Here is a 24615-nt window from a genome sequence, read left to right as displayed (position 1 = left end):
GGAGTTTCTTCATTTTCAAAAGTTATATTTTCCCGATATCGGAATTTTTGAATACCGTACAATAGATGCCCACATGTAGAATCTCTTGTTTTTTCTAGAATGTTCCTGGATTTTCTGATTACAGATTGTTAGGGTTTCTGAAATTCAGATATTAAAAAAACCCACACACAGCCCTACTTCTAAGCCTTTGGTTTCAGATCACCTTGAAAAATTAGGGAAGTGATTACAATACCTGTATACTTATAGAGAACGCTTCACCTTTTTTTCAGGCAAAACCTTTGGAGGGTACAACAATTCGGGGGTACAAAGGGGTACAAAATGATTTAGGGGTACAGAACTCACAGTTTGGGGGTACAAAACTGAGCTTTTTTCAGTATTTTGTACCCCCGAATTGCGGATTTTTTACCCCTTAAATTGCTAGAATGTTCTGAAATTTTCTGGAATTTACTGGAATTTTCTAGAATGTTCTGGAATTTTCGGGAACTTTCTAGAATTTCCTGGATCTTTAATTTATTTTATTTCAACGAAGGGGAGAAAAATCTTTCTGGAAGTTTTTGAAATTTTCTAGAATGTTCTGGAACTTCCTGGGATTTTCTGGAATTTTCTAGAATGTTCTGGAATTTTCTGGGATTTTCTGGAATTTTCTAGAATGTTCTGGAATTTTCTGGAATTTTCTGGAATTTTATAGAATTTTCTGGAATTTTCTGGAATTTTCTAGAATGTTCTGGAACTTTCTGGAATTTTCTGGAATTTACTGGAATTTTCTAGAATGTTCTGGAATTTTCTGGAACTTTCTAGAATTTCCTGGATCTTTCTGGAAGTTTTTGAAATTTTCTAGAATTTTCTGGAACTTCCTGGGATTTTCTGGAATTTTCTAGAATGTTCTGGAATTTTCTGGGATTTTCTGGAATTTTCTAGAATGTTCTGGAATTTTCTGGAATTTTCTAGAATGTTCTGGGATTTTCTGTATAACTTGAGAACCTTGTATTCAAAAGGAAACTACTATGATCCATTTCCAGTAGTCCACAGGATCGAAATTCAAGTGATATACAAAAGAAACGAAATTTTCAAAATTTCCCAGTTCTGAAGATCTGTGCTCAATTTTATGCAGGCAACACATAGATAGGCCAAAAAACCGTTTTGCATAATTTCGTGAAGTTTTATTGAGTTTGAGCATAGTTTTGAAATTTTCGATTCTCAACACTGTAGCTTCCCTATAAGCTAGAAGGCCCAGGACACCATAGACTGATACTATGACCTAGTAAATTCCAGAAAATTCTAGAAATTTCCAGAACATTCTAGAAAATTCCAGAAAATTCCAGAACATTCTATAAAATTCCAGTAAATTCCAGAAAATTTCAGAACATTCTAGAAAATTCCAGAAAACTCTGAAAAATCTCGAGACGGACACACAGACACACACACACAGAAAAGTTTCCTTAGTAAGAAGTAGATATTTTTCAAATTCAGAATCGAATTGCGTTTTCATCTACACAAATCTGACAAACTTGAACATTGCATATTTCCCTACAAATTGTTCTACAGTATGCGCTTCGATTGAAATTGGTTACAAATATAATGTAACAGAGGAACAATTGGAGATTACGTTCAAAAATCTGAAAAAATTGATTGGAAGCGTTGAAATCAAAGAGACAGATTATACAAGAGGCAAATTCTTGGCAGGATTGGAGTCTTTTCAATCTCGTGAGTTTTCTTTGAATTTTTGAAACTTTTAGGTTTTTCAGAATTTCATACATTTTGGTATTTTTTGTTTTTCTGAATTTCCTGTATCATCAGAATCTCCGCTTTCGAAGAACATCAAAATTCGAGAGTTCAAAAAATTCAAAGTTTTGAATGACAAAATCTGGAGAAATTCAAAAATTCGGGAACACCATGAAATTCCAAATTTTAAAGAAATTTCTAAAATCAACTTTTTAAAACAAAAGTTTCAGATTACGGTTCAATGAGATTCGTCAACAACCGTTTTCTGACAGAATTGGATCTTTCAAATCTAACTTCAGTCACCGGTGACAGAATTGAAATTCTCGGAAACTCTGAAATGACACAACTGAAAATGCCGAATTTGAAGGTACAGTATTTTTTTTCCAATTTTTCAGATTTTCAATCAAAATTCAAAAAATTAAATTTTCAGAATCTCACAAATCCGCCATCTGAATATCTACCAAAAACGAACGTCAAAGTGGTCATAGCATTTTTATCAAAAAATTACTGTATCAGGTTTGATGAAATGGAGCATTTTTTGAGCACCGACGGAAATTTTAATTCCATTTACGCGAATTACTGTACACCAATTCTGGAAGATAGAATCTGTACAAAACCAGAAGTTAATTGTACTCGATTTTTTGGAGATTTGATGATTGGACCAAATTTTACGGATATTGAGAGTTTGAAAAGTTTAAAATCCATATTTGGACGGCTTTTAATTATTGGAACTAATTTGGAAAATTTAAATTTATTGGAAAATTTGAATTTCATTGCTCCACTTGGATGGGAGAGTGATACATCAATAGCATTGAAATATGGTAATTATTGACTAATTGAGATTAATTTTAAAAAATTTCTGATATTCTTAAGTTCTAAAAACCTGAAAATCGTAATTTTTCAGAAAATTCGGAATTTCAAAAAACGTGCAAGTTAAGCCAATTGAGCCAAATTTTCCGAATTTCAGGGACTTTTTTGGATTTTTCAGGATTTTCGGGGCGCTTTTTTTCAAATTCAAAATTTCAGAAAATCAAAAAAGTTGGGCTCTTCAAATTGTGAACAACACAAAACTCCAGGACTTCCACTTGCCGAATCTAAAAGTTTTTTAATCGAAAAAATTTCTATAAATTCAGCCAAAACATTTTAGCGAATTCGATCGGATTCTGCGACGCCAGTGATTATGAAAAACAACAGTGAAGAGGTTTTATTCGATTTAAAAAGTTGTGAAAAATTGAAAAACTCTGTGCTCAATGTGCTCATTCAAGTGGATGGAGCTTATTGTTGTGAGTTAAAGATGGGGGGACATGAAAAAAAAAATGTTCCCGAAGTTCTGTTTAAATATGCCCGTCCAGGACTTGAACTTGTCGGGGCGAGTATGGAAGGTGCGGCGCCGCTACCGACTGAGCCACGCGGGCGAAAGTGAGGCGGGGCCCGATTGTTGTCGATTCCACGTGGCTATTCACCGACTCAACAACTTTAAGATATTCAGAGGACCTCTAGGCCCAGCCCACTGTGCTTACTCCTCAGAAATCTTCCTATTTCCCACTTTATTCTCTTTATTCTCCTTTGTTTATTAGTCTTTTATTGCTTTCTCATATTCAAATTCCCGCCATTTTTCTCTCCCTTCGTGCAAGCGCGCCCTATCGTTGAGGTCTCGCCACGAAGGGGTTAAAGGCGCACACACACTCGAAACGGGCTTACTGGTTTATTTTTACACAGATTAACTGAGTCTTACGCAGATTAACTGAGTCTTACTCTGTCTAATTCTAGTCTAGTAGTTAGTGCTGTTCCGTGACGTTTCCCTTCAGTTTGCAAGTCCGTCAACCTCGTTACTCATCATTATTCCTACTATTCCAATACTATATGACCTCCGGCGATCCCCGACCGCCTTACCGGCCTTATTGGACTATCGGAAACCGCTAATGGTGTGAGTTGATATAGATTTCCTTCTGAATAGACTAACGGCCAGTTCTGTGACCTGTTTTATGAGTGTTTTCCTTTCAGTGCTCTCATCGTGACCACTAGGAAGCATGCTCTATTGGGAACTTTGTCTATAAGAAGCGATAAGCTTGTCACCGGTAGGAGAAGACATAACTAGTTCCCCTGTTACCGATGCACTTTCCCTATTTTACAAGACAGCACGCACAAGGAGGTAGCTTGTTTCTCTGGAGCCGTCACGGGGAATCCAACACTCCCCAAGGTGACCCCTCTACACCGATGGTAAACATAAGGGTGAGGACGACCGCGGTACGCAGAGTGACATTAAGCGTTGAACACCGTTACGGTAAAATGCGTATCCTGGCTCCAAAAATCCTCCGAAAAATCTCCTGTCCCCCCACCTTTAAAAACTTTTGGCGCGAAGAGTTCTAAATTCAAATTTTCAGATGTAATCGAAGAAAATGTGAAGACGAGAAATGCGAATAACGAGAAGAATCAAATTATAATGTACGCAATTATTGCTGGAGGTGTGGTGGCTCTAATAATTTTGATCCTATTGATTTTTTGTTGTTGTTGTAAGAAACGATGAATGGTTTTTACGTACTGTGTAAAATGATATTTTTAATGAAAATTACCGTAAAATCTGTATTAGAAGGGCCCCTTAAATAGAAGGGCCCTCCGAGAAGGGCTTGGGAAAATAGAAGGCCCCCTGTAATTGAAGGTCTCTCGTAATAAAAGGGCCCCGTGTAAAGAAGGACTACCTTCACAGTGTCTCTTGAAATTGAAAACATTCCGTACGTTTTCAGTATAAAATGTTCCGGGAATTTCACAATTTCACAGAAATCACTATTTTTTGATAAAAGACTTGCTCAAATTTGGTGAAATTGGCAGATTTTCATGAATTGCACATGAACAATGCGGAACTTCGGAGTGTCGTTGCTGACATTGTTTTCTCGTTTTTTTTTCATTTTGAAGTGGTGGCCTAATCATTGCAAGTTGGGTTTTCTAGGCCATGTTCGGTTTTCTGGGCCATCACGCTAAAATGACCTAGAATTTGTGTGATATTTACATGGTGAGTTTCCTAGTTCGTTTTGAAGAAGTGGCCTAGAAAACCGGACTTGCAAAAGTTAGGCCTCCACTTCAAAATGACCCAGAAAACGCACCAGGTGCATTTCAAGCCATTTCTAGGCCACTTTAACGTGGTGACCTAGAATACCAAACTTGCAAAAGTTAGGCCACCACTTCAAAATGAATACGTGACAAAAACTTCTCAGAGATCATTTTGTTTTTCGGAACTATGAAAATCGAAAAATTTCGAAAACCGGAAATTAATCTATCTTCAACAAAGTTTCCCATGATTTTTGAGTGATTCCATTTTCCAATTTCCCGTTTTCAGACTTATTGGATTTTTCAATTTCCGTTATTTGATCGAATTCGTTTATCCAGAATTTCTCTCACGCCTTCAGGAATTTTTTAGAGTTCCCATGATCCGTCTGATATTTTTCATTCTGTTCTAGTCCTATTTTTTTAAAAGAAAATGTATGAAAGTTTGATTTTCCTAATATTTTTATTCATTTTCTGTTATTTCGCATCCGCTCAAAATGGAGTTGTGATTGAGCAAGAATTTGTTAAAAAAGGCTGTAGTGAGTTTCGGAATTTTGAAAAAAGACAATTTTTAAAAAATATGGGATTATGAGATTTTCAAAAGATTAATTAAAAATAAAATGAAAAGTCTAATGCATGCTTACAGATTCTACTTGTATTTATCGAGAAGATCGAATTTCATCGAAAACGATCTCAAATTTTCCGAAAAATTGCTCCACTTTGTGCGGATATTTCGTTATCGATGATTTGACTGATTTGTCTGAAAAGCAATTAATTTCGCTTTTTGAAAATGCAAAAATCCTAATTGGTGGATTAACAATTTTTGACACAAATTACACAACTGGAAGTTTTCTGTCTGGATTGGAAGCGATTGATTGTAGTGAGTTGATTATATTTTTCTTAAAATATGAGTGAAAAATGAGAAAAGAGAGGTATATACTTCTTTAAATTCAAAAGATCAAATCAAATGTTCAGTGTACGATTCGGGTGTGGAGTGGGTTTCAAACATGAAAATGACAGAATTGGGATTAACAAATTTGAAAAACATCTCATGCAACGATTTTACAATTTCGGACAACTCGAAAATGACAAAATTGAATATGCCAAAATTTGAGGTAATTTTTTTGTTGAAATTTTCGAATATTCGAAAATTGAGAGTTGGTTTTTTTAAGTTGGAATCTGAGTTTTTCCAGAATTATCAAGGCACTAATAACCTGGTAATTAGCCGTTTGGCATCTGATTTTTGCATGTCTGGAGATGAGATCAAAGGATTTTTGACCACAACTACAGTACCCGCAACCGTTGAAATTTCTGGAAAATTATGTGATTTTGTGAAAAATGACAAAAGTTGTACAAAAGACGTTTCCGATGGATGCACGGATTTTTATGGAGGTTTGACGATTGGACCAAATTTTTCGGACTTGGAAAAGTTGAAATCGCTGGAAACATTCATTGGGACACTTTTCTTAAATGCAACCAACTTCATTGACTTGTCGATTTTCGAAAAATTGCACTATATTATTCAAATTGATCAGAAAAAGTCTGCACTCAAAGTGGAAGGCAACGAAATGTTGAACAGTGCACTTTTTCCAAGTTTGAAGGTAGTTGTTTAAAAGTGGGATATTTTTTCTCGAAATTTTGAATATTATTCAAAATAGTTACTTGAAAACAATATTAGTTTTTTTTTTTTGAAAAATTCCAGATAAATTTGAAAAAGAAACTCTCTGAATTCTGGAACTTACTGTTAAATTCTGATAATATAAAACCAGAATCCCAAAAGTTAGTTATTTTTCCGAAATGCGAAACTTTTTTTAAAACAATTATTTTTAAAATTTCAACATTTAATTTACAGCAAATTTCTAGCATTAAAATTCATAACTTTCAGCGAATTTTTTCCACTTCTCCTTTGGAATCTGTGATTTTCAAAAATAACCATGAAAACCTGAAAAACGACCCAATGACATGTTATAAAATCAGGAATTCAGTTATGCCGTCAAGTCTATGGGTTCCAGATTTTGATGATATTTCTTGTGGTGAGTTGAAAAACTCAAAAATTTAAGAACGTCTCAAAAATTCAAGCATTTATCCGAATTTCCGAAATCAACATTCTACAGAACTATAATTTTTGTTTTCAGAAAAATTTAAAAATTTAAAAACTTTTCAAAATATTTTTCTTAAATTTTCAACTTTCAATTACTTTCTTTCCAGAAGACATGAAAGTTGTGAATACGCCAGCACCAGAAACTCCTGGAGTCACACAAGTTTTGGGGAATCCTACTGTAACACCACCGCCAGGACACTCAGAAACTTGTACAGATAATTCTGGAGGAAACATTTGGAATTCAAAACCAATTTTGCTGATTTCGTTATTTTCATGCATTTTTTGAGTGAATAATGTTGATATGTGATACTTTATGAATTCCTATTTATTTTGAAAAAATTATTAAAAATCAAAATTGCTGTTTTATTCACTTTTTCTTTTTACAGCAACAGTATAGAAGAATAATGAAAATTATCAAAATAGCCACGCCCACACCACCAAAAACAATCAATTGTTCCATTTGTCTCTGGATATCCTTCTTCAAATATAAGCCTCTATTCCAGCAGTGAGCCATTTCAAATAGCTCAAAAATAATTCTCACGTGACCTCCAATTCCAAAAAATTATGCGAACAGTTCCATAATTGATTTTATCAGCTATTTCGAACTCTTCCACGTGTCCCCTTAATCCACATATCCCTCCCCCTCTCTCCCCATAAATACACCCCACCCTTCACTAGAATCAGTCTAAATCACTCCAAACAGGGTTCGACTATAAAAAAATGTTCTTCGCTATGAGTGAGTTTGGAAATATTCCAGGTTTTTTTAAAAAGTCGCTGAAATTTTCAGAGTACTTCGTAGCCTTGCTTTTGATGGCAATCGCTTCAAACGCTCAATATGGTTTGTACCAAACGCCAGGTCCTCTTGCCGATCAACAACGACTCCAATCAAAGATCAACGGTGAGTTGGCAAAATTGGTGTTAAAAAAATAGCAAAAAAATTTCAGAACAGTCCGCGTACATCAACTCCAATGACTACTACACTGACTACGACTCCCCGGACCATCATCGTTTCCGTCGTGCTGCCACTACCAGTAAGTTGTCCTTTACCTTTCCTTGCCCTATGCTTTCCCTGTTTTCGCCCTATTCTTACCCATCCTTTGTGACTTCTTTATAGACCTACCTGCTATTCATTGGGTCCCTATCTATAGCCTCCCTGTCCGTAGCCCTTTTCCGGCCGATTGCTCTATGCTTTAAAGAAATCAGCCTAAACAGGACCCGGCTTGGATCATTCTCATTTTTTCAATTTAAAGGCACATAGGTAACCGAAATTTGAAAATTTTGAAAATAGGTCATGATTGTACTCATTTTGAAGGTCTTAACATAACAGATTTTTCGCTACCCTTCTTTCCCCATCTTCTTAATAGACCTGCTATTGTCGATTCAAAAAGATCGCACATTTGAACACGCAAAAAAACAAAAAAAAAACAAGGGGCGGAGAGAATCCGTCCTTTTTTGCAAAACCCACGCACAGTTTCTCGCTAATTTTTATGCCACGGTTTTTTGATATTTTTTCACCCAATTTCTGCCGAATTGAAGGAAATTCGTCCAATTTCTAGCGTCCAATACTCCGTGGTTTTCCAAAAAAGNGANNAGCTTCTCCCCCCATTTTTTTTTTTTTTTTNCGTNTTCAAATNATCGATNTTTTNNAATCGACAAATAAGCCCATCACTGGGCCTATATCTATAGCCTCCCTGACCGATGCTCTTGTTTTTTTTAACCAAAGCTTGTTCCAGACGATACAGTATCTTTGGCCGTGGAACGAATGCAAATGATGGCTCGTCTCACCAACGCCATCTCTCTTCAAAAACAACTCATCGGCGGAGCTGTCGATTCAGATAAGTTGATTTCTGAACTTCTCCACTTTGGTTCTGTCACTGCTTCTCAAATCCATGCTCTCAAGTTTGCTGATGTTAGCTCGGCTCTAGAACTTCTTGAAAGTCTTCCATCTAAGCTCAAGGATGAAGACAGCATCAGGGAAATTGAACAGTTATTCGCCAAAATCGATAAGGTACTGAAGACAGTAGACGGCATCAAGGATGTGACGGTTTGGCCAGAGAAAAACACTTTCAAGACTGTTATCGACAATTTGGCTAATGGCAAAGCAACAGAATTTCCTTTGATTCCTGATTTGGCACAAAGTATGGCAAGTTGGTATGCTTATTATAAGGATTCAACCTCCGCTAACGCAGAAGCAAGTTTTATCTCTCAACTCGGAAAATATTCGTCCGAAATACTGACAGCTGTAGAAAAGTTGAAAAGTGAAACTCCAACACTTTCTCTATTTCCCGATGGCAAAAGTGCAACCGAAATGGTTCAGTTCCTTGATAAAGTGGTGAATGGGATTGCAGCAGTTCAAGCAGAAACGTTAGTGTTACCCGCAAAAGAGTTTAAACCGCTGGAAAACCACTTAAAAGAAATAAACCACGCGGTAACGAATCTCACGTCAGTACGACAAAACGTTGAACTTGCTAGAAATCTGTTCGTTTCTCGAGCAAACGGTGAAAAGTCATCCAGTTACACTCTAGCGCTACCGGAAGGATATAGAGACATCATTCGACTGATGGGACACTTCAACGATCCATGGTTTCTACAAACTGTAAAAGATAAACGTCTTTCGAAATCTCTCGAATCTCTCAAATCTCTTGAAGCTGCGAATGTCATTGAAAATATTCTTGGTAGCAAAGGAAGTTCGGATCATAATGCCGCTGCGATGTCAGACATTTTCAAAATCGTTTCTGATTTTGAAACAACTTTTGCAACGTTTGATTTAAGCGACATTGAGCCATTGAAGAAGTGTTTAAAAATACCTGGTAAAGGTTATGAAGATGCGGATGTGAAGACGCTGATTCAAAAGGCAACAGCAATAGATCAAAAATTGGAGGAGCTTCGAGTCGTTGTGGAAAGTTTGCAAACGGATGTGAACAATGCAACTTTTGTCAGCAACCTTCAGGAGTTCGTTCGAATCGGTCAGATAGTCAAGAAAAACGATCCTGCATCTGAAAAGAAAGCATTAGAAGAATTTGGAAAATTGACTATTAAGGAAGATACAGCAGAATCTGTGCAAGACATGACCGCGGGAAACCCAGTAAAAGTTTCTTCTTTCAAATCTCTTGCTAAAGATACTCAGAAATATCTCGGTGCCTTCGAAGAACTTTTGAAGCAAGCCCCAGAACATGTAAATGTTCTCAACTGCTTCATAAAAGTAACAAATACAAAGCAAACAGTTGCAGCGATTACTGCATCCAAAGGAGTTCGAAACTCAGCGAATGCTTACAAGAACAAGGTGGACAACGCTCTAAAGGTTTTGAAGTCAGTGGAGGACACGAAGAAAGATCTGAAAACCCTGGAGACGTCGATCAAGGGAATCAAAGACTTCAGGAGTGATGAGTCCGATCTTTTATCAGTCTCGAAAATCACACACAACTTTCTAACACGATCGGATCTTCTGCCAACGCAATCGGAGGAATGAAAAAAGCAATTGATGCCAAGGAGAACATTGATGCCATGAAAGCTGATTTTAGTATCATGGCCGCCGAGGCAAAAAGCGCCAACAGTCTTTCTGCTGATGATAAGAAGAATTTGGAAGAGCTGGCAGGAACTTCACTGGATAAGATGTTCACTGGATTGAATTCATGGAAATCTGAGGTGAAGGGTTTGAATTTCACAAATCTCAGCAGCTATGGACAGGTTTTCTCGAAAGTCAAGAAGGTTCCCGCTATCAATTTGGACGTTGCCAAAACTCGGAATTCGTTGAAGAAGTTGATTGACGAAGTGACGGATTCTACGAAGAAAGATAAGCTGAAGAAGGTTAAGGTTAAGGATGGACTGGATTCGTTGGACGGAATGGGAATGCAGTTCGCGAGTTACGCCAAGAGTTTCGATGGAACTACAAGTGCTTTGGGATTACTGGAAGAGTTCTTTTCCAGCTTCACCGAGTCCATTTCTGAGACTTCTCAGCAGTTCATCCCCGCGAGCAACACCAATGATCAGAAGTCGGAAAAAGACTCGTGAGTAGAATTCGAAAATTTAAAAATTCAGATTCTCTCCAAAATTTCAAAATTCAGAAAAATCAAAATTCAAAATATCAGAAATTTAAAACTTCGAAAATTAAAAATTCGAAAATCCAGAATTTCAGAAATTAAGAAAATCAGAAAATCATAGTTAAAATTTTCAAAAATTCAAAAATTCAAAATTCGATTATTCTAAAATTTAGAAAAGAAAAAATTTAGAAAAAATCTGAAATTGAGAAACTGAACTCAAAAATGTAAGTTTTGGAAATCGCGAAATTCAAAAGTCCAAAAATTCAAAAATTCACAAAACTAAAAATTCTACGATTTCAAAATACGAAAATCATATTTTGAAAAATCGAAAAAATCGAAAAAATTTTAAAAAATTCTGAACATCTGAAATTCAAAAAATCGGATATTCGGGGATTCCAATATTCAGAAAATAGCGGATTCTCAGAAATCCAGAAATTCGAAATTCAAAAATCAAAATGCAAAATTCAAAAAATTTAGAACTTGAGAAATAAAAAGATTTTTTTTCAGGACCCAAAAAAAAGTGGCAATAATTTGTGGATCTGTTGTCGGCGTTGTTTTCCTCGGGACAATTTGCTTTGTATTATATGTGTGTTATTGTTATGAACTACCGGAGAACCGGCGACAGAAAGAAAAGACAGTAAATGTCACGGTCAAGCAGTTTGTACCATCGGGAGAATTGGAGACCATTCTGATGACTAATGAGAAGGCGTCGAACTACTTGGGCTCCTTAAGACAGATACTGGCAAAGCAAGCGGGATTGGACATGGTTTCGTTTAAGGCGAAGGATAAGAAAACAATCGCCAAGTTTTATGAAAATGTCAAGAAAACTTTCGTGGCATGGGGTACGAAGATTTTCAATGCTGCCGATGAGGATTTGGCTGAGAACAAGAAGACAAAGGATGTAAATGATGTATCGCCATTTGTGCAGCAACATGAGAATGAAACTCAGTGAGTTTTTTTGCTTTATTTTTCAAAAAATCCAAGCGATTTGTTTCATCCAAGAGCATTATAATTTTGATCGACTTCACATTTTTCACAAATCTAGCCAAAAATCACTGTTCTAGCTTAATTTTGAAGTGAGTTAATATGCGAGAGTGCAGAGAAACGAGAGTGTCTGCGTCTCTCGCCTCCTAACTTCGAATGACTGTATCACAGCTCAAAATGTTCCGATTTGAGTGATATTCAGTGCATTTGAAGAAGAAAACCGGAAAAATAGAAAAATAGAAAGAAATTCAGACATTTGATCGAGCTGGTGTTAGAAACTCGAGTCACTGTGCCGACGGTGGTCGATGAGAAGAGACCAGCTAGTAAACTTATCACATTTGTAACGGATTTCTGTCATGCAAATTATATCCCGTTCAAAAACAACTTCCGCTTGATTCTTTGTCAAGGACCACTGAAGGAAAAGATCGTAAAAGGGTGAGTTTTGGAAAGTTTACAAATTCCAATAAAATTAAGTTATTTAGAATAAAGAAACTCTCGACGATCGTCAAATTCTGGTTCATGGTTTATGAACACAACGCGAGTGCAATCTTAATGGCCTGTAAACTGATAGAAGAAGGTACAGTTTTGATTTACTGATCTCTGCGCCATGATCAGCTATCTTTGTTCTCAATGAAGCTAATTGCCTGATTTTCGAAGAGTGTCTAGATCTAGACCGTACTATCAAATTTCAATTTGATTGAAACACTGAGAACAAAGTTAGCCGACATGCGACGCGACCGCAACACATATGTCCAAAATTTCGTTAAATGTATCTCGTCTTCCAGTGAACCAATTGTACTCAAAATTTCAGGAGAGCAAAAATGTGATAAGTACTACCCGGAAAACTTGAATGACGTTGTGGTGCATGGACCGTTCACAATCAAATGTATTAAAATTGCAACTGAAGATGAGGTCGTCCATCGAACATTTGAATTGATTGTTGAGTGGGTTTTTTCAATTGAAATTTTTGATTCGAGATTTTTTTGTATTTTGATATTTATATGTTCAGAGGCCAGCCACCTCGATTCCTATCGCACTTCAACTACGTAGGTTGGCCAGATAAGAGCGTTCCAGCAAACGCTACAGCACTGGTCAAATACTGGGAAGCCATGAGATGCAACCCTCAAGGTGGCATTGTGCACTGCTCAGCTAGTATCGGATGATCTGGAACTATCGCATGTGGGTTATTCAAAAAATCCGAAATAGAGAAAATCAGAAAATCAGAAATTCTGTAATTTCAAAAACCCAAAATTTCGAAAATTCGGAATTTCAGAAGTTCGTCGAAAAAAATCTGAAATTCAGACAATCGGAAAATTTAAAAAATAGGATATCTGAATCTCGAAATTTTTTCTGAAAATCAATTTTTCAGAAATTCTAAATTTAAAAGTTTCGAAATTCCAAAATTTCAAATTTCGCAAGGTCAGGAATTCGTTTGAAAAATATTTCCAAAATTCCAAGTCTTCCGAATTCGAAATTCCGAAACTCGTAAACACAGAAATTTAGAATTTCAAAAATCCAGATATCCGAATTCCAAAATTCCGAAATTTAAAATTCAGAAAATTTCGTTAATGGGAAAATTTGGTAGATCGAAAATTCAAAAAGTGAGAATCCTAAAATTATAATTCCAGACGTCGAAACGCTGTATCAGGAGACTATGCTGATAACGGAAAAGTTGCCCACCAACTCGTGTTCAGCAATTTGAGACAAAGCAGAGCTCGTGTCGTACAAACAGTTGACCAGTTCCTATTTTCTCACTATGCCGTCATCGAGCTCATCGTTGATGTAAGATTTCATTTATAATTAATTAACTAATTAAACTAGTTGAACTTAGAGAGAGCTACGAGCTAAATGCTAAGCTGGAGTTGGAACTTTGACTATGGAAAAATGTGCTCTCCTTGAAATTTCTAATTAGAAGAATATATAACTGACTGAGAGTTAATTAATAGAATATGAAAGTTAGATTTGGAAACTCTGAAATTAAAACAAATGCAGAAATCGAAACACGAGATGTTTTCAAAAAGATCAGTTTTAATTGGCAAATTGGAAGTCTAAATTGAAAAATCTGAAATCTGAAATCTGAAATCTGAAATCTGAAATCTGAAATCTGAAATCTAAATTCTGAAATCTTAAATCTGAAATCTAAATTCTGAAATCTTAAATCTGAAATCTTAAATCTGAAATCTGAAATCCAGTTATTCAGAAGTTCAGAAATTTTGAATTCAGAATTTTGAATTCAACAATTTTGAATTTCAACAAAATCCAGAAATCAAAATATTCAGAAATTCAGAAATCCAAAAACTAAAAAATTCGACTTTTCTTTTAAATTAAAAAAACCATTTTCTATCTTAAAATTTTGATTTGTTTTTTCCAGATCAACCTTTTGCACTTTTGGGAAGTATGATTCAAGTGCAAAATTGCCCTTCATCTACCTATAATTGGAAATCTCAAAATGATCAAGTTGTCTTATGTAGCCTAGTACACCACTGCCTAAAATTTTAAAAGTTTTTCGAAATTTTCAAAGTTTTTCGAAAGTTTTCGAAAATTTGCCACAATAATTACCAGTGTACACAGCCCACATAATTTACATTTTTCTCGAAATTTCATAATGTTTTTCTTCAACTTTTTTGATCTCTCATTTTATCCTATTTTTTTGAGAATGTTTTTCATCGATGGTCGCTTTTTTCCACCACCAGACCACGGCCAGACAAATTCTCAAAATTGTAATCCACCGGTTTGTGATCCCTCAAAACTACCAATAGTAGAGCTCTCCTATTTCTCATGGCCCATTATTTTACTCATACTAGTTTCAACTACAAACTTTATTGTTCAGAATCTTGCCATTGTTTTTGTGTACTCTAAAAAAAAGTTTCAAAAAGTTAGTGGGTTTTAAAATGGAATTTATTGAAAAACGGGAAAAACGAAAAAATTGAATTCAAAACTTTCAGGGCTCATTTTTCACAATGCTCATAATCCTCGGAGTTTCAGTTGTTGCTAGAACCACCATAATTTTCATAACGACTTTGATTTCGGCTTATACAAAACATGGCACCCAATTAAACAAATTAGCACCGCTAATTGCTCTCCACGTGGATTACTGTAGCAATTATTGCTCAGTGGTGTTGATATTTTTCATGGCACTAAATCGATGTCTATTTGTCGTGGCCGAAAAATGGAACGGGTGGTTTTTCGATGGGAAACGAGTGGTTTTTCCGATATCGATAAGCTTGGTTTTGGGATTTTTGAGCTCGGAAATTATAATTTATACGAATAAAATTATACGAGTTTATACAACGGCATCGGGTTTTATTGATTACGGTATGGAAGATGGATACAGACAGGTAGGAAAAAACGGAAATTCAGGAATCCAAAAATTCAAAAATGAAAATCTGAAAATTCAAAATTTCCATTTTTTATATTTTTCAGATTATAAACCGTATATTCTATTTATTCCCGTTTGCTGCTGTTCTCTGTTATGTAATTCTGTTCTGGTATTTACGCCGAAAAAATCGAAAAAATTCAATTTTTGAAAATCCCCGGAATCCAAAAAATCGAGGCGACCAAAAAGTGGTTGTCCAGTTATTATTTACCTCTCTTTTTTATACGGTATTTTTTTTCTAATTCTGAAAATTTCCAGAAAATTGAAATTTTAGATAATGTCAATTCTAGTCGAGCTTATGGAATTTGTATACTTTTCTCCGAAAGTTGATCAAATTTTAATTTCCTTGCTGAATATTTTCAATTATCTTCCGGAAATTTCTTTGCCATTTTTATTAGTTTGTGAGAATTTAAGACAATGGAAAAGGGTAAATGTGCTGAACATACCCAGCCAAAGTTTGAATCAAAATTCTGGAAGGGGTAATTGAACAATTATCATTGATTATTATCGATTTTTTTCTCATTGAAATAAAATTCTGAAATTTTTTATAGTTGATTGAAAAAAATTGCCAAGGTGTTAATTGAAATTATTTATCAAATTAAAATTCCAAAAAAAATAAGATTTAAAAATAATTAAAAATAAATATTGCAAAACAAAATATCCTCTGGAAACACCAATTTCACATCTTGTCTCCCATTTTTGAAGCATGGAAATCCAGTTCTCAAAACAACAAAATTTTGTCGAGTAATCAAAAGAGAAATGCTGTTGAATGGATCATTTCGTTTTGAGAATTGCCAGAATTTCCCGTAATATCCGAATTTTTCGAAGTGTGAGAAAAATTCTCGGTAGAGAGGGCTGAAAAAAAGTTATTTTTGATTTTGGCAATTTTTTGAATTCTCGAATTTCTGAAATTTTGATAATTCTGATTCGCCGAATTTCTCGAATTTCCGGAAGTTTGAATACTTTCAGTTTTTTTTATTTTCAGACTTTCTGATTTTCTATTTTTGAAATTTTCGAACTCCCTATCTGACAAATTTCAGAGTTCCTGAATTTCTGAATTTCTGAATTCTTGAATTCCTGAATTTTGAATTTCCGAACTTATGAATTCGTCATGTTGTGAATTCCTGAATTTCTGGATTTAAGAATTCATGATGTTCTGAATTTCTGAATTTTGGAAATTCTGAATTTCTGAATTTCCAAATTTCTGAATTCCCAAAACTTCTGAATTTCGGTTCTCCGAAATTCTAAATTTCTGAATACTTACATATTCCAACGTCCATAGTCATATTGTACAACATTAAAATTGTAAGAGTCCAGATTTTCAAAAATTTCTTTGACAAAATTCTTTTTCGTCCAAACCGTGAGTTGCTCAAAATCCTCTCGAATTTCATCGTCCACCCATTTCTGAAAAATTCTATGTTCAAAAATATAATTGTGAAAATCTTACTCTAACAAATTCCATTAGCACTTTAGAGCTCAATGTGTCCGCTCGAAATAGTGATTTCCGATTGCTCATTCTTAAAAATTGCTCATCGCTCATCACAATATTTTCTGGTACAAAAAAGGAAACAGCATTTAAAATCTGAAAATTCAAATTAAAAAAAATTATCCGAAAAAATCAATAAAGTTGGACCAACCGATGGATAGTCAAGTTGTTCGAAATTTAAAACTTCCCAGCATTGTAAAATAAATTCTTCCAGAGCAATTTCTGAATTCAATCGACTCAGCCAGAACTCAACGGATTCAGATTTCCAAAAGTTCATTCTCAGATATTTCAGTTTATCTAGTTTCTCGATTTCTAATCCTTCCGGATTCTGAAAAATCAATTTTTTCCAAAAAAAAGAAATTCCAAAAAAATCTCTAACCGTTTTCCAGTCAACTTCCAGCGTTTCCACATTCGTTTCAGCCTTTTTCATAACTTTTTTGACAATTTTCTCATATTCTTTTTGAGAATTTGAATTCGAAATTTGAAATCTTGAAGAATAACAATAATCGGGTTCCAGAACAGATTTGCTAGTCACAAAGCAGTGATCACTATTTTTGGGTTGGTAAAATCTCCACGAACGGATGAAATTTGTTGTGGTGTGCATTTGAATGGTGGTGTCTTTCTGGAAAAACAAAACTTTTGAAAGTTTAGAAAAACCTAAATTGTTTAAAAATTTGAATGTTAAAACACATATATCTAAAAAAATATGAACTTTTGAAAATTTGAAATGACTTCAAATTTCAAAAATTCAGAAACTCGGAAATTCAGAAATTGGGAACTTCAGAGAGTCGAAGATTCTGAAATTCCGAAATTCTAAAAACTTTAAAAAGCCGAAACTAGAGAATTTTCTGAAATAAGGCTTCCATTTCGGTCGGTCGAAAATGCCGACCGCCGACCGACCACCGGCCCAGCCGTCCGAGCTAACCGGTCGGTCGATGCGCCGACCGAATTCGTGCCTTTGCTCATCGAAATAACTTTTTTTGCGTACGAAGTTTTTTATTTTACGACAAACGAGGCATTTAGTGACTAGTTTATCGTGAAATACAATGCTGCGTATGCAAACACGTTGACGCCCAAATGCACGAAAACGGTCGGCGGCGCGCCGACCGATTGGTCAGCTCGGTCGGCGGTCGATCGGTCGGCTAAATTTCCCGACCGGATGGAAGCCTTATTCTGAAAATGTGAATTTCGAATTTCCAAAAAAATGTCACCATAACAATTTTGTGCACTGCCGCTTGTTCTCTGTAATTCTGCTCATAATCCGATTTACACAAAGCCGCCAAATTTCTGGGTCTCATAATTATTCCATTATTTTTTGGTGAAACTCCTTCAGTAACACATAAAATAGTATTTTTCACAATTTGATTGTCTTTTTTTGAGCATAACGATAATTGACATCTGTATAAAAATTAAATATGGATAACTAAATGTTAGTTACCTGGTCCAATAATTCAAAAATCCAATCACATACATTTTACAATCGTCTGGTAAAAATTCCCATTTTTCAAAACCTCCAATGAACTCTAAAAGTTCCAGTTTTTGCTGAAAATGATAATACATGTTTTTTCTACTTTTATGGAAAAAATCATACCGTTTTAGTTGCTTTTTCTGACTTTTTCTGAATCATCATATTTTCAAATAAATCTTCATCGAAAAAATCGGAATTGAAAAATAGGCTATCCTCGTTTTCAGACATTTTTTGTAATCAGGGATTATTTTGGTAAATCCAGAGATCAATAATTCGAAACTTCGAAAATCTGAAAAATTAAAGTTTGAAGTGACAGAAAACCGAAAAATTAAAAAATTTGATGTAAGTTCAATGAATAGAAAATTACAAAAAACCCAAAATTAAAAATCGGAAACTCAGAAATTCGGAAAAAAAATTCAAACAAAACCCAAAAAGGGAAAAGTGTGTAAATAATAGAGAAAAGTGAGGGCGATGAACTTATCAAAAACTTTTTTTCGGGCAATGCAAACGAAAAAATAATGAAAAATGATAAGAAGATAAGAATGAATCATGGGAAATGTTTCAAAAGGTTGTGTAAATTCATCAGAAGATCAATATACAAAACTTTAAAAAAAAAATAATAATTTTCATTTTCTCGATTCTAGTTCCAGCACCTGGGCTCAAGTACCCGGGCTCCCGGGCACCAGCACCCAGGCTCCAATGCCCGGGCTGCATTACCCGGGCTTCAGTGCCAGGGCTCCAGCACTCGGGCTCCAGCACCAGGGCTCTAGCACCCGGGCTCCAGCACCCAGGCTCCAGTGCCCGGGCTGCAGTACCCGGGCTTCAGTACCCGAGATAAAGTACCCATAAAAGTTCAAAAATTGATTCAAAATCTCTAAAAAAAGATAAATTTTAAATGTTCATTTTTTCGATACTAGTTTGATTTTCAAAATGCCAAGAATTCCCAAATCCACAATTAAATTGACGAATTCTAAGAAAGTTTACATGATTTCATTTTGTTTTAGTTTTAAACCGAACATTTTCAGTTTTTGGACACTGTTTTTGGATCAAAGAAAGTATAAAAGCTGGTTCAAACAAACCAAAAATTCTTCTCCAATTCCTCGAAACTTGAAAAAAAAAGAATTCTTCCAATTTTCATGAAATTTTCTTCACAAATTTCCCAAATTGAAAGTCTCTGAATAATTCCCCGAAATCTCACATTGGTTTATATGTTCATCAGTGTTTTTACTCGGAATAATATTAATATTATGGAAATTTTTCTTTCTGATAAAGTACAAAATTCACCCCATTGGCAATTATCAATGTGTTTAGGGTTTTTTGCTTTTTCAATTGTGTCATTTTCAAAAAGAACAGAGAAAATTTTATTTTCAAGAAAAAAAAATAAATCAAATGAACAAGTATAAAATGATTATTAAAAATGCTCCAATTCCATTTCGATTTTCAGATTTCTTTTTTTGGTTTTGAACAATGTAGTCATGGTTGCTGTCGAGATCTTCTGCAAAAAAAATGTTTGAAAAATTCTGTAAATCCCAAAATTAGGGTTGTTGCTGGCCGCCAGTGCCAGAGCTATGGGCTTTTCAATTTCACGTGATTTGCATTAAAAGCCAGCAAATTTTTAAGCAGGCAATATTTGCCTCTTTTATATTTAAACCGGCGTCAAACGCCGCTTTATTTTTGAGAATAGAATTTGCCTTTTGATTCACTAATATCCCCTCACTGTAACTTCAATCTTAATTATCTCAGTTCTTATGAACGATAGCAGAAAACTGTCAACTGATAAAATGCTCCAAATGTCAAGAAAACATTTTGGCAGTTGACAGTTTTGTCATATGTTTCACAAGAAGTCAGATAATTGAGGTTAAAGGGAGAGAATGGGAATTTTGAAATGTTAGAACGAATTTGGTATTTGAGAAGTTACCACTAGTCTTCCATTAATAGTTATTGTGATTATGTCTGGATCAAGGTTTAGTTCAAAAGTATTTGTTTAGGCTTTTAGATTTTAAAGTTGTAAACTTCGATTTTTGGAACTTCAGAATTCAGGTTTTGAAAAACTCCGAAGTTTAGTGATCTTGACATTTAAATTTTAAAAATTTAGGAATCAAAACATTTTTGATCGTTCAAAAATGTATAGCATGACAGTACAGAAACTCCAACAATAGTTTTTGAACGATGAAAATACTGAAATTTCCAGAAAATTCAAAAATCCTTGAATCCTGAAAATTCGAAGTTCGGAAATGTTCAGGAAAGTGTAGAGTTTTATGAAATCCATAAATTTTCAAAATCACACAAACCATAGATTTTTTAAAATTCAGAAATTCAGAAATTTCGGAAAACATTTTTCAAAAGCTTCAGACACCAGATTTTCAGAATTTCAAACGGAATTCCAGAATTAATAAAATATTTCGAAGGACTAAAAATATCAATTTCATTCCATTTGACTGTTTCGGATCGGTCATCTGTTGTTTTTTTCAATCTTTTCTCTATGAAGTATTTTCTATTGAAAAAATCATCTTTTGAAAAACCCGGCGTTTAATGCCTGTGAAAACTTTTGCTGGCGATTCACGCCGCTTTAGAAACTGGCACTGGCGGCCAGTGCAAAAATTAAAAGCGGCGTGTGGCGACAGAAAACGCCGTTTTGGCCAGCCTACCCAAAATATCTGAAAAATTTCGGAAAACCTTTCAACAAAATTTAGAAGGGCTTAATCGGAAAATTCTAAAACAAAACAAAACATTTTGAAGTCCTCGAAATTCTTAAGTTTTAAAGGTTCAAAAAATTCTAAAAGTTCAAAAAATTCTAAAAGTTCTAAAAATTCTAAATAACTTGGCTATATAAGCCAGATAAATTATTTTAAAGACTTTAAATTCGATTTTTATCGAAATTTCTGAAATTCAAATTTACCACAACTGAAACCATCAAACTTCGGTGCCCAATCTGATAATCCAAGTGATTTTCTGATCTCATAGCAATAAGTGGAATTAAGTGTAAAAATTGGGTTAACATTCTCGAATTCCATAGTATATGAAGAATCCGATTTGACTCTTTTCAACTTTGGAAATGTTACATTCATTAAGTTCGGGATGTTTTCGATTACCACCGCTGGTTTGTCTGAAAATTTTTATTTTCTTTGACAGTTTTTCCATCTGGGTGGGTGAAGAAGCGGGCTACCCGCTACCCGTCTGGACGGCTCCCACCCGCGGCCCCGCAGGGGCTCCCGCAATCATGTACGTGTGAATTTTGAATCGCCCTCTAAATGGAAACCCTATTCTGTAAAACGGTTTTCAGTGTTCAAAAAATAAAGCTTACGCTCCAATTGTGCCACATATTTCAGATTTTCCAGAAAACTGAAATCCGTGATATTCGTCCCAGAAATAGTGATTCCTCCGAAAATCGCCTCCACTGATTTCATATTTTCTAAATCACAATTCGTTGTGATTTTGACGTCTCCAAGGATCCAAATACAATTTTTTGAGAGTTTAGTGCAAATCGTGTCCATTTTACAATAACTATCCGCATAAATTTGATCTACTCCGGCTGTTGGAATTTCCAAAAAATTGTACATTTCTAGGGGAGAAATGCAAAAAGAGTTAGAGTTATCGGCGATTCCTACATACACTTCTTTGTTTGGTTTTGTCGGATTTTTCATTTTCTGAAAATATGAGATTTCACTTTCGAAAAGTTGAATTTCTGAATTTCCGATATTATAAATTGATTTGTTCCCTCCTTACCTTAATATCTGGCATATTGAGAATTTTAAGTTTTTCGTTAACTTTTACAGAAAATCCATCACAATTAACTTCTGTTAAACTGCCCAATCCAAGTTCTGTCATTTCATAATTCAACAAAATTGAAACTTCAGAATCATCAAAACATTCCACAGCTTCCAATCCTTCCAAAAATTTCAAATTGGCGTAATTTGTACTAATTATGTTCAAAATTCCAATTATTGATTTTACATTTTGAAACAGAAAAATTAATTCTTGCTCTGATAAATCCGTTTTATCATTCAAAGAAATTTCAGCACAAATTTGATTACAAGATTTTGGAAAAAAATGCATATTGCTTTTTGTCAAATTGGTTGAATTGAAGGTGCATTTTGGGTCTGGAAATGCGAAATTTCGGAAAATATGTAAACTTTTAAAAAATTAAGAAATTCTTGCTCACCACAATTCTTTTCCTTGAAAAATTCCTGAATATCCTTAGCCTTTTTCGATGATGAAATCACAAAAATTACAGAGAATAGTATGAAAATTTCGTGAATTTTCATTTAAAAGGTGTTAAGTGAAGTTTTTTGAAAAATAAAAGTTTCTCGAAAATTTCAGCTGTGACATTTTCAGCAATTCTGGGGACAGGTGCAAACATAAAAGTTTTTATAATTACATGGTCACAAACCGCAGAAAAAAATAAATTGGATTTTCTTCTCAAATCCCGTCATGCAGAAGGACAAACTAGATTAGAAATTTTTTTTTGAAATATGAATATTTCGAAATCGAGATACCTAGGAGTTTATAAGTTCAGACGTACAAGAGGAAATATGAAAATTCAAAAACCTTGAAATTTCCAATTAAAAAAAACAGTATGAAACTTTATTTCCTGAAAAAACCTAAAAATCAAATTAGAAGCATGCCAAATATTATAAAAAATTCTCCGTTTTGGTTTTGATTCCCAGATTTCTTTTTCTGGTTTTGAACTACATGGTGCGCCCAAAGTATGGTAACACATTCAAAGTGTTGTAACTTCTCCGAAAATACTCGAATAGACTTGAAAACTTGAAAATAGTTTAATGAATACTTTCTAAAAATAAAATAATGAAAGTTGTTCGATGCGATTGCCCTTGATCTTCACAAGATTCGTTTATGTCCAAAACTTTTGATTCCTCATTTCCGGTACAAAAATTGTATTTTTTGTTATTCGAGACACATAAAAATGTATTGTTCATTCACTTTTTTCTGGTTCCATTTTTTTACTTCTCTGCAAAATAACAATGATGAAAAACAAATTATTGGCTTGTTAATATTCTCGGTGGTATTTTGATACTTGTCAAAGAAAGGTGCTGAACCTCGAGATTCCGTTGATTTTTTCAAAAATCGGCTTTGCCACCAGTGTTTTGATAAATTCATTTTTCAAACATCTCACTATTTTTCGAATAAAACAAATCGACAAAACTTATAAAAAATTGATGATTTTTTTTGCTATAATCGGAATTTTGTTCTCTGGATTGGAAGTTTTCACAAAGCCATTTGCTCATAATTTCAACAATTCTCTATTTTATTTCAGTTTGAATGATTCTGGAATTTCAGCAGATACAGTGCGTCCAATAATGATAAGACACCCCCCATTTTGGACCATAACTCGAGAACGAAAAAAGATATTGAAAAACTGCAAACGCCAATCGTCTTAAAATTGAAAAATACTCTAGGACAACAGTTATTAGTTTGGTCCGTGCGGTGAGACCCTCGGATGCTGTCCGTGTTGTTTCCAACGTTTTTTGATACATCATCATGCTGTAGCCCAGGTAGTAACTCAAGATGACAGTGCGCCTCAATACGAATTTTCCAGAAAACGTGACCATTTTTCTGAAAATCCGTTGACCATTTTTCTGAAAATCCTGTGTTGACTAACAAAAATCCTCGAAACTAGGTCAAATGTGATATTAATTTTTTTATAAGTTTAGTCGATTTGTTTTATTCGAAAAATAGTGAGATGTTTGAAAAATGAATTTATCAAAACACTGACGGCAAAGCCGATTTTTGAAAACTTCGACGGAATCTCGGGGTTCCGCATATTTCTTTGACAAGTATCAAAATACCACCGAAAATATTAACAAGCCAATAATTTGTTTTTCATCATTGTTATTTTACAGAGAAGAAAAAAAGTGAATGAGCAAAACATTAGTATGTGTCTCGAATAACAAAAAATACAATTTTTGTACCGGAAATGAGGAATCAAGAGTTTTGGATACTAGAGATTTCCAGAATTTCCAATTTTCCAAATTCTGATTTTCCACAAAAAAATTTATTTATCAATTTTTAAATTTCAACATTTATGAATTTCGTTGAATTTCTGATTTTCCGCCTATTTAGAATTTCTAGATTTTTTTTTCGAATTTTTTGAGAATTTTTTGAGAATTCAGTAACTCAGAAAACTCTGAAAAATTGAAATATTTAGACAGTTCCATGTCGCGGCAGCAGAAGCTCGACGTCAAGGCCAACAATACTAGAACCCAACTAGAATGACATAAATTGTCTCTTTTGCAACCTCCTCATCGAAACCAAGGATGCACAGGTGATTCGCGAACAATCCGTTACGGACGCTCCGCGTTCGCGCGCGGTTGATATAGGAACTGCATGCGGTCCGTACGCGAACCGTTTCCAGCATAACACAGCACATTATTGCAG

General features: G+C 34.6%; 5 protein-coding genes across 5 annotated transcripts; 3 read left to right on the top strand and 2 right to left on the bottom strand.

The window, feature by feature from the left end:
• Nucleotides 1-1963: 1963 nt before the first annotated feature.
• Nucleotides 1964-4249, top strand: CBG01134 (the record flags this gene model as incomplete). The annotated part of the gene is made up of 5 exons (XM_045236996.1): nucleotides 1964-2089; nucleotides 2153-2543; nucleotides 2749-2822; nucleotides 2870-3005; nucleotides 4107-4249. The coding sequence occupies 5 exons, from the start codon at nucleotides 1964-1966 to the stop codon at nucleotides 4247-4249; spliced, it is 870 nt and encodes a 289-aa protein (XP_045091749.1).
• A 948-nt stretch (nucleotides 4250-5197) lies between these two features.
• CBG01135 lies at nucleotides 5198-7151 on the top strand (the record flags this gene model as incomplete). Its single annotated transcript, XM_002635864.1, has 6 exons — nucleotides 5198-5303; nucleotides 5411-5644; nucleotides 5740-5879; nucleotides 5958-6365; nucleotides 6650-6797; nucleotides 6973-7151. 6 exons carry the CDS (start codon nucleotides 5198-5200, stop codon nucleotides 7149-7151), a joined length of 1215 nt encoding a protein of 404 aa, XP_002635910.1.
• A 434-nt stretch (nucleotides 7152-7585) lies between these two features.
• CBG01136 lies at nucleotides 7586-15595 on the top strand (the record flags this gene model as incomplete). Its single annotated transcript, XM_045236995.1, has 14 exons — nucleotides 7586-7601; nucleotides 7653-7763; nucleotides 7810-7896; nucleotides 8599-10216; nucleotides 10270-10872; nucleotides 11413-11853; nucleotides 12142-12324; nucleotides 12372-12466; nucleotides 12701-12833; nucleotides 12899-13027; nucleotides 13518-13671; nucleotides 14835-15227; nucleotides 15313-15492; nucleotides 15524-15595. The coding sequence occupies 14 exons, from the start codon at nucleotides 7586-7588 to the stop codon at nucleotides 15593-15595; spliced, it is 4215 nt and encodes a 1404-aa protein (XP_045091750.1).
• A 302-nt stretch (nucleotides 15596-15897) lies between these two features.
• On the bottom strand, nucleotides 15898-18447 carry CBG01138 (the record flags this gene model as incomplete). The annotated part of the gene is made up of 8 exons (XM_002635867.1): nucleotides 15898-16120; nucleotides 16530-16669; nucleotides 16713-16847; nucleotides 16903-17079; nucleotides 17131-17373; nucleotides 17963-18149; nucleotides 18190-18293; nucleotides 18343-18447. The coding sequence occupies 8 exons, from the start codon at nucleotides 18445-18447 to the stop codon at nucleotides 15898-15900; spliced, it is 1314 nt and encodes a 437-aa protein (XP_002635913.1).
• Nucleotides 18448-19604: 1157 nt separating this feature from the next.
• On the bottom strand, nucleotides 19605-22484 carry CBG01139 (the record flags this gene model as incomplete). The annotated part of the gene is made up of 5 exons (XM_045236994.1): nucleotides 19605-19714; nucleotides 21119-21325; nucleotides 21524-21866; nucleotides 21946-22319; nucleotides 22382-22484. 5 exons carry the CDS (start codon nucleotides 22482-22484, stop codon nucleotides 19605-19607), a joined length of 1137 nt encoding a protein of 378 aa, XP_045091751.1.
• Between the last annotated feature and the right edge of the window lie 2131 nt (nucleotides 22485-24615).

The sequence above is a fragment of the Caenorhabditis briggsae genome (assembly GCF_000004555.2).
Source record: "Caenorhabditis briggsae complete genome, chrV, whole genome shotgun sequence".
In the NCBI taxonomy this organism is placed as follows: domain Eukaryota; kingdom Metazoa; phylum Nematoda; class Chromadorea; order Rhabditida; family Rhabditidae; genus Caenorhabditis; species Caenorhabditis briggsae.
The sequence above is the reverse complement of the archived record's forward strand: the minus strand, read 5'-3'. Positions and strand labels throughout refer to the sequence as shown.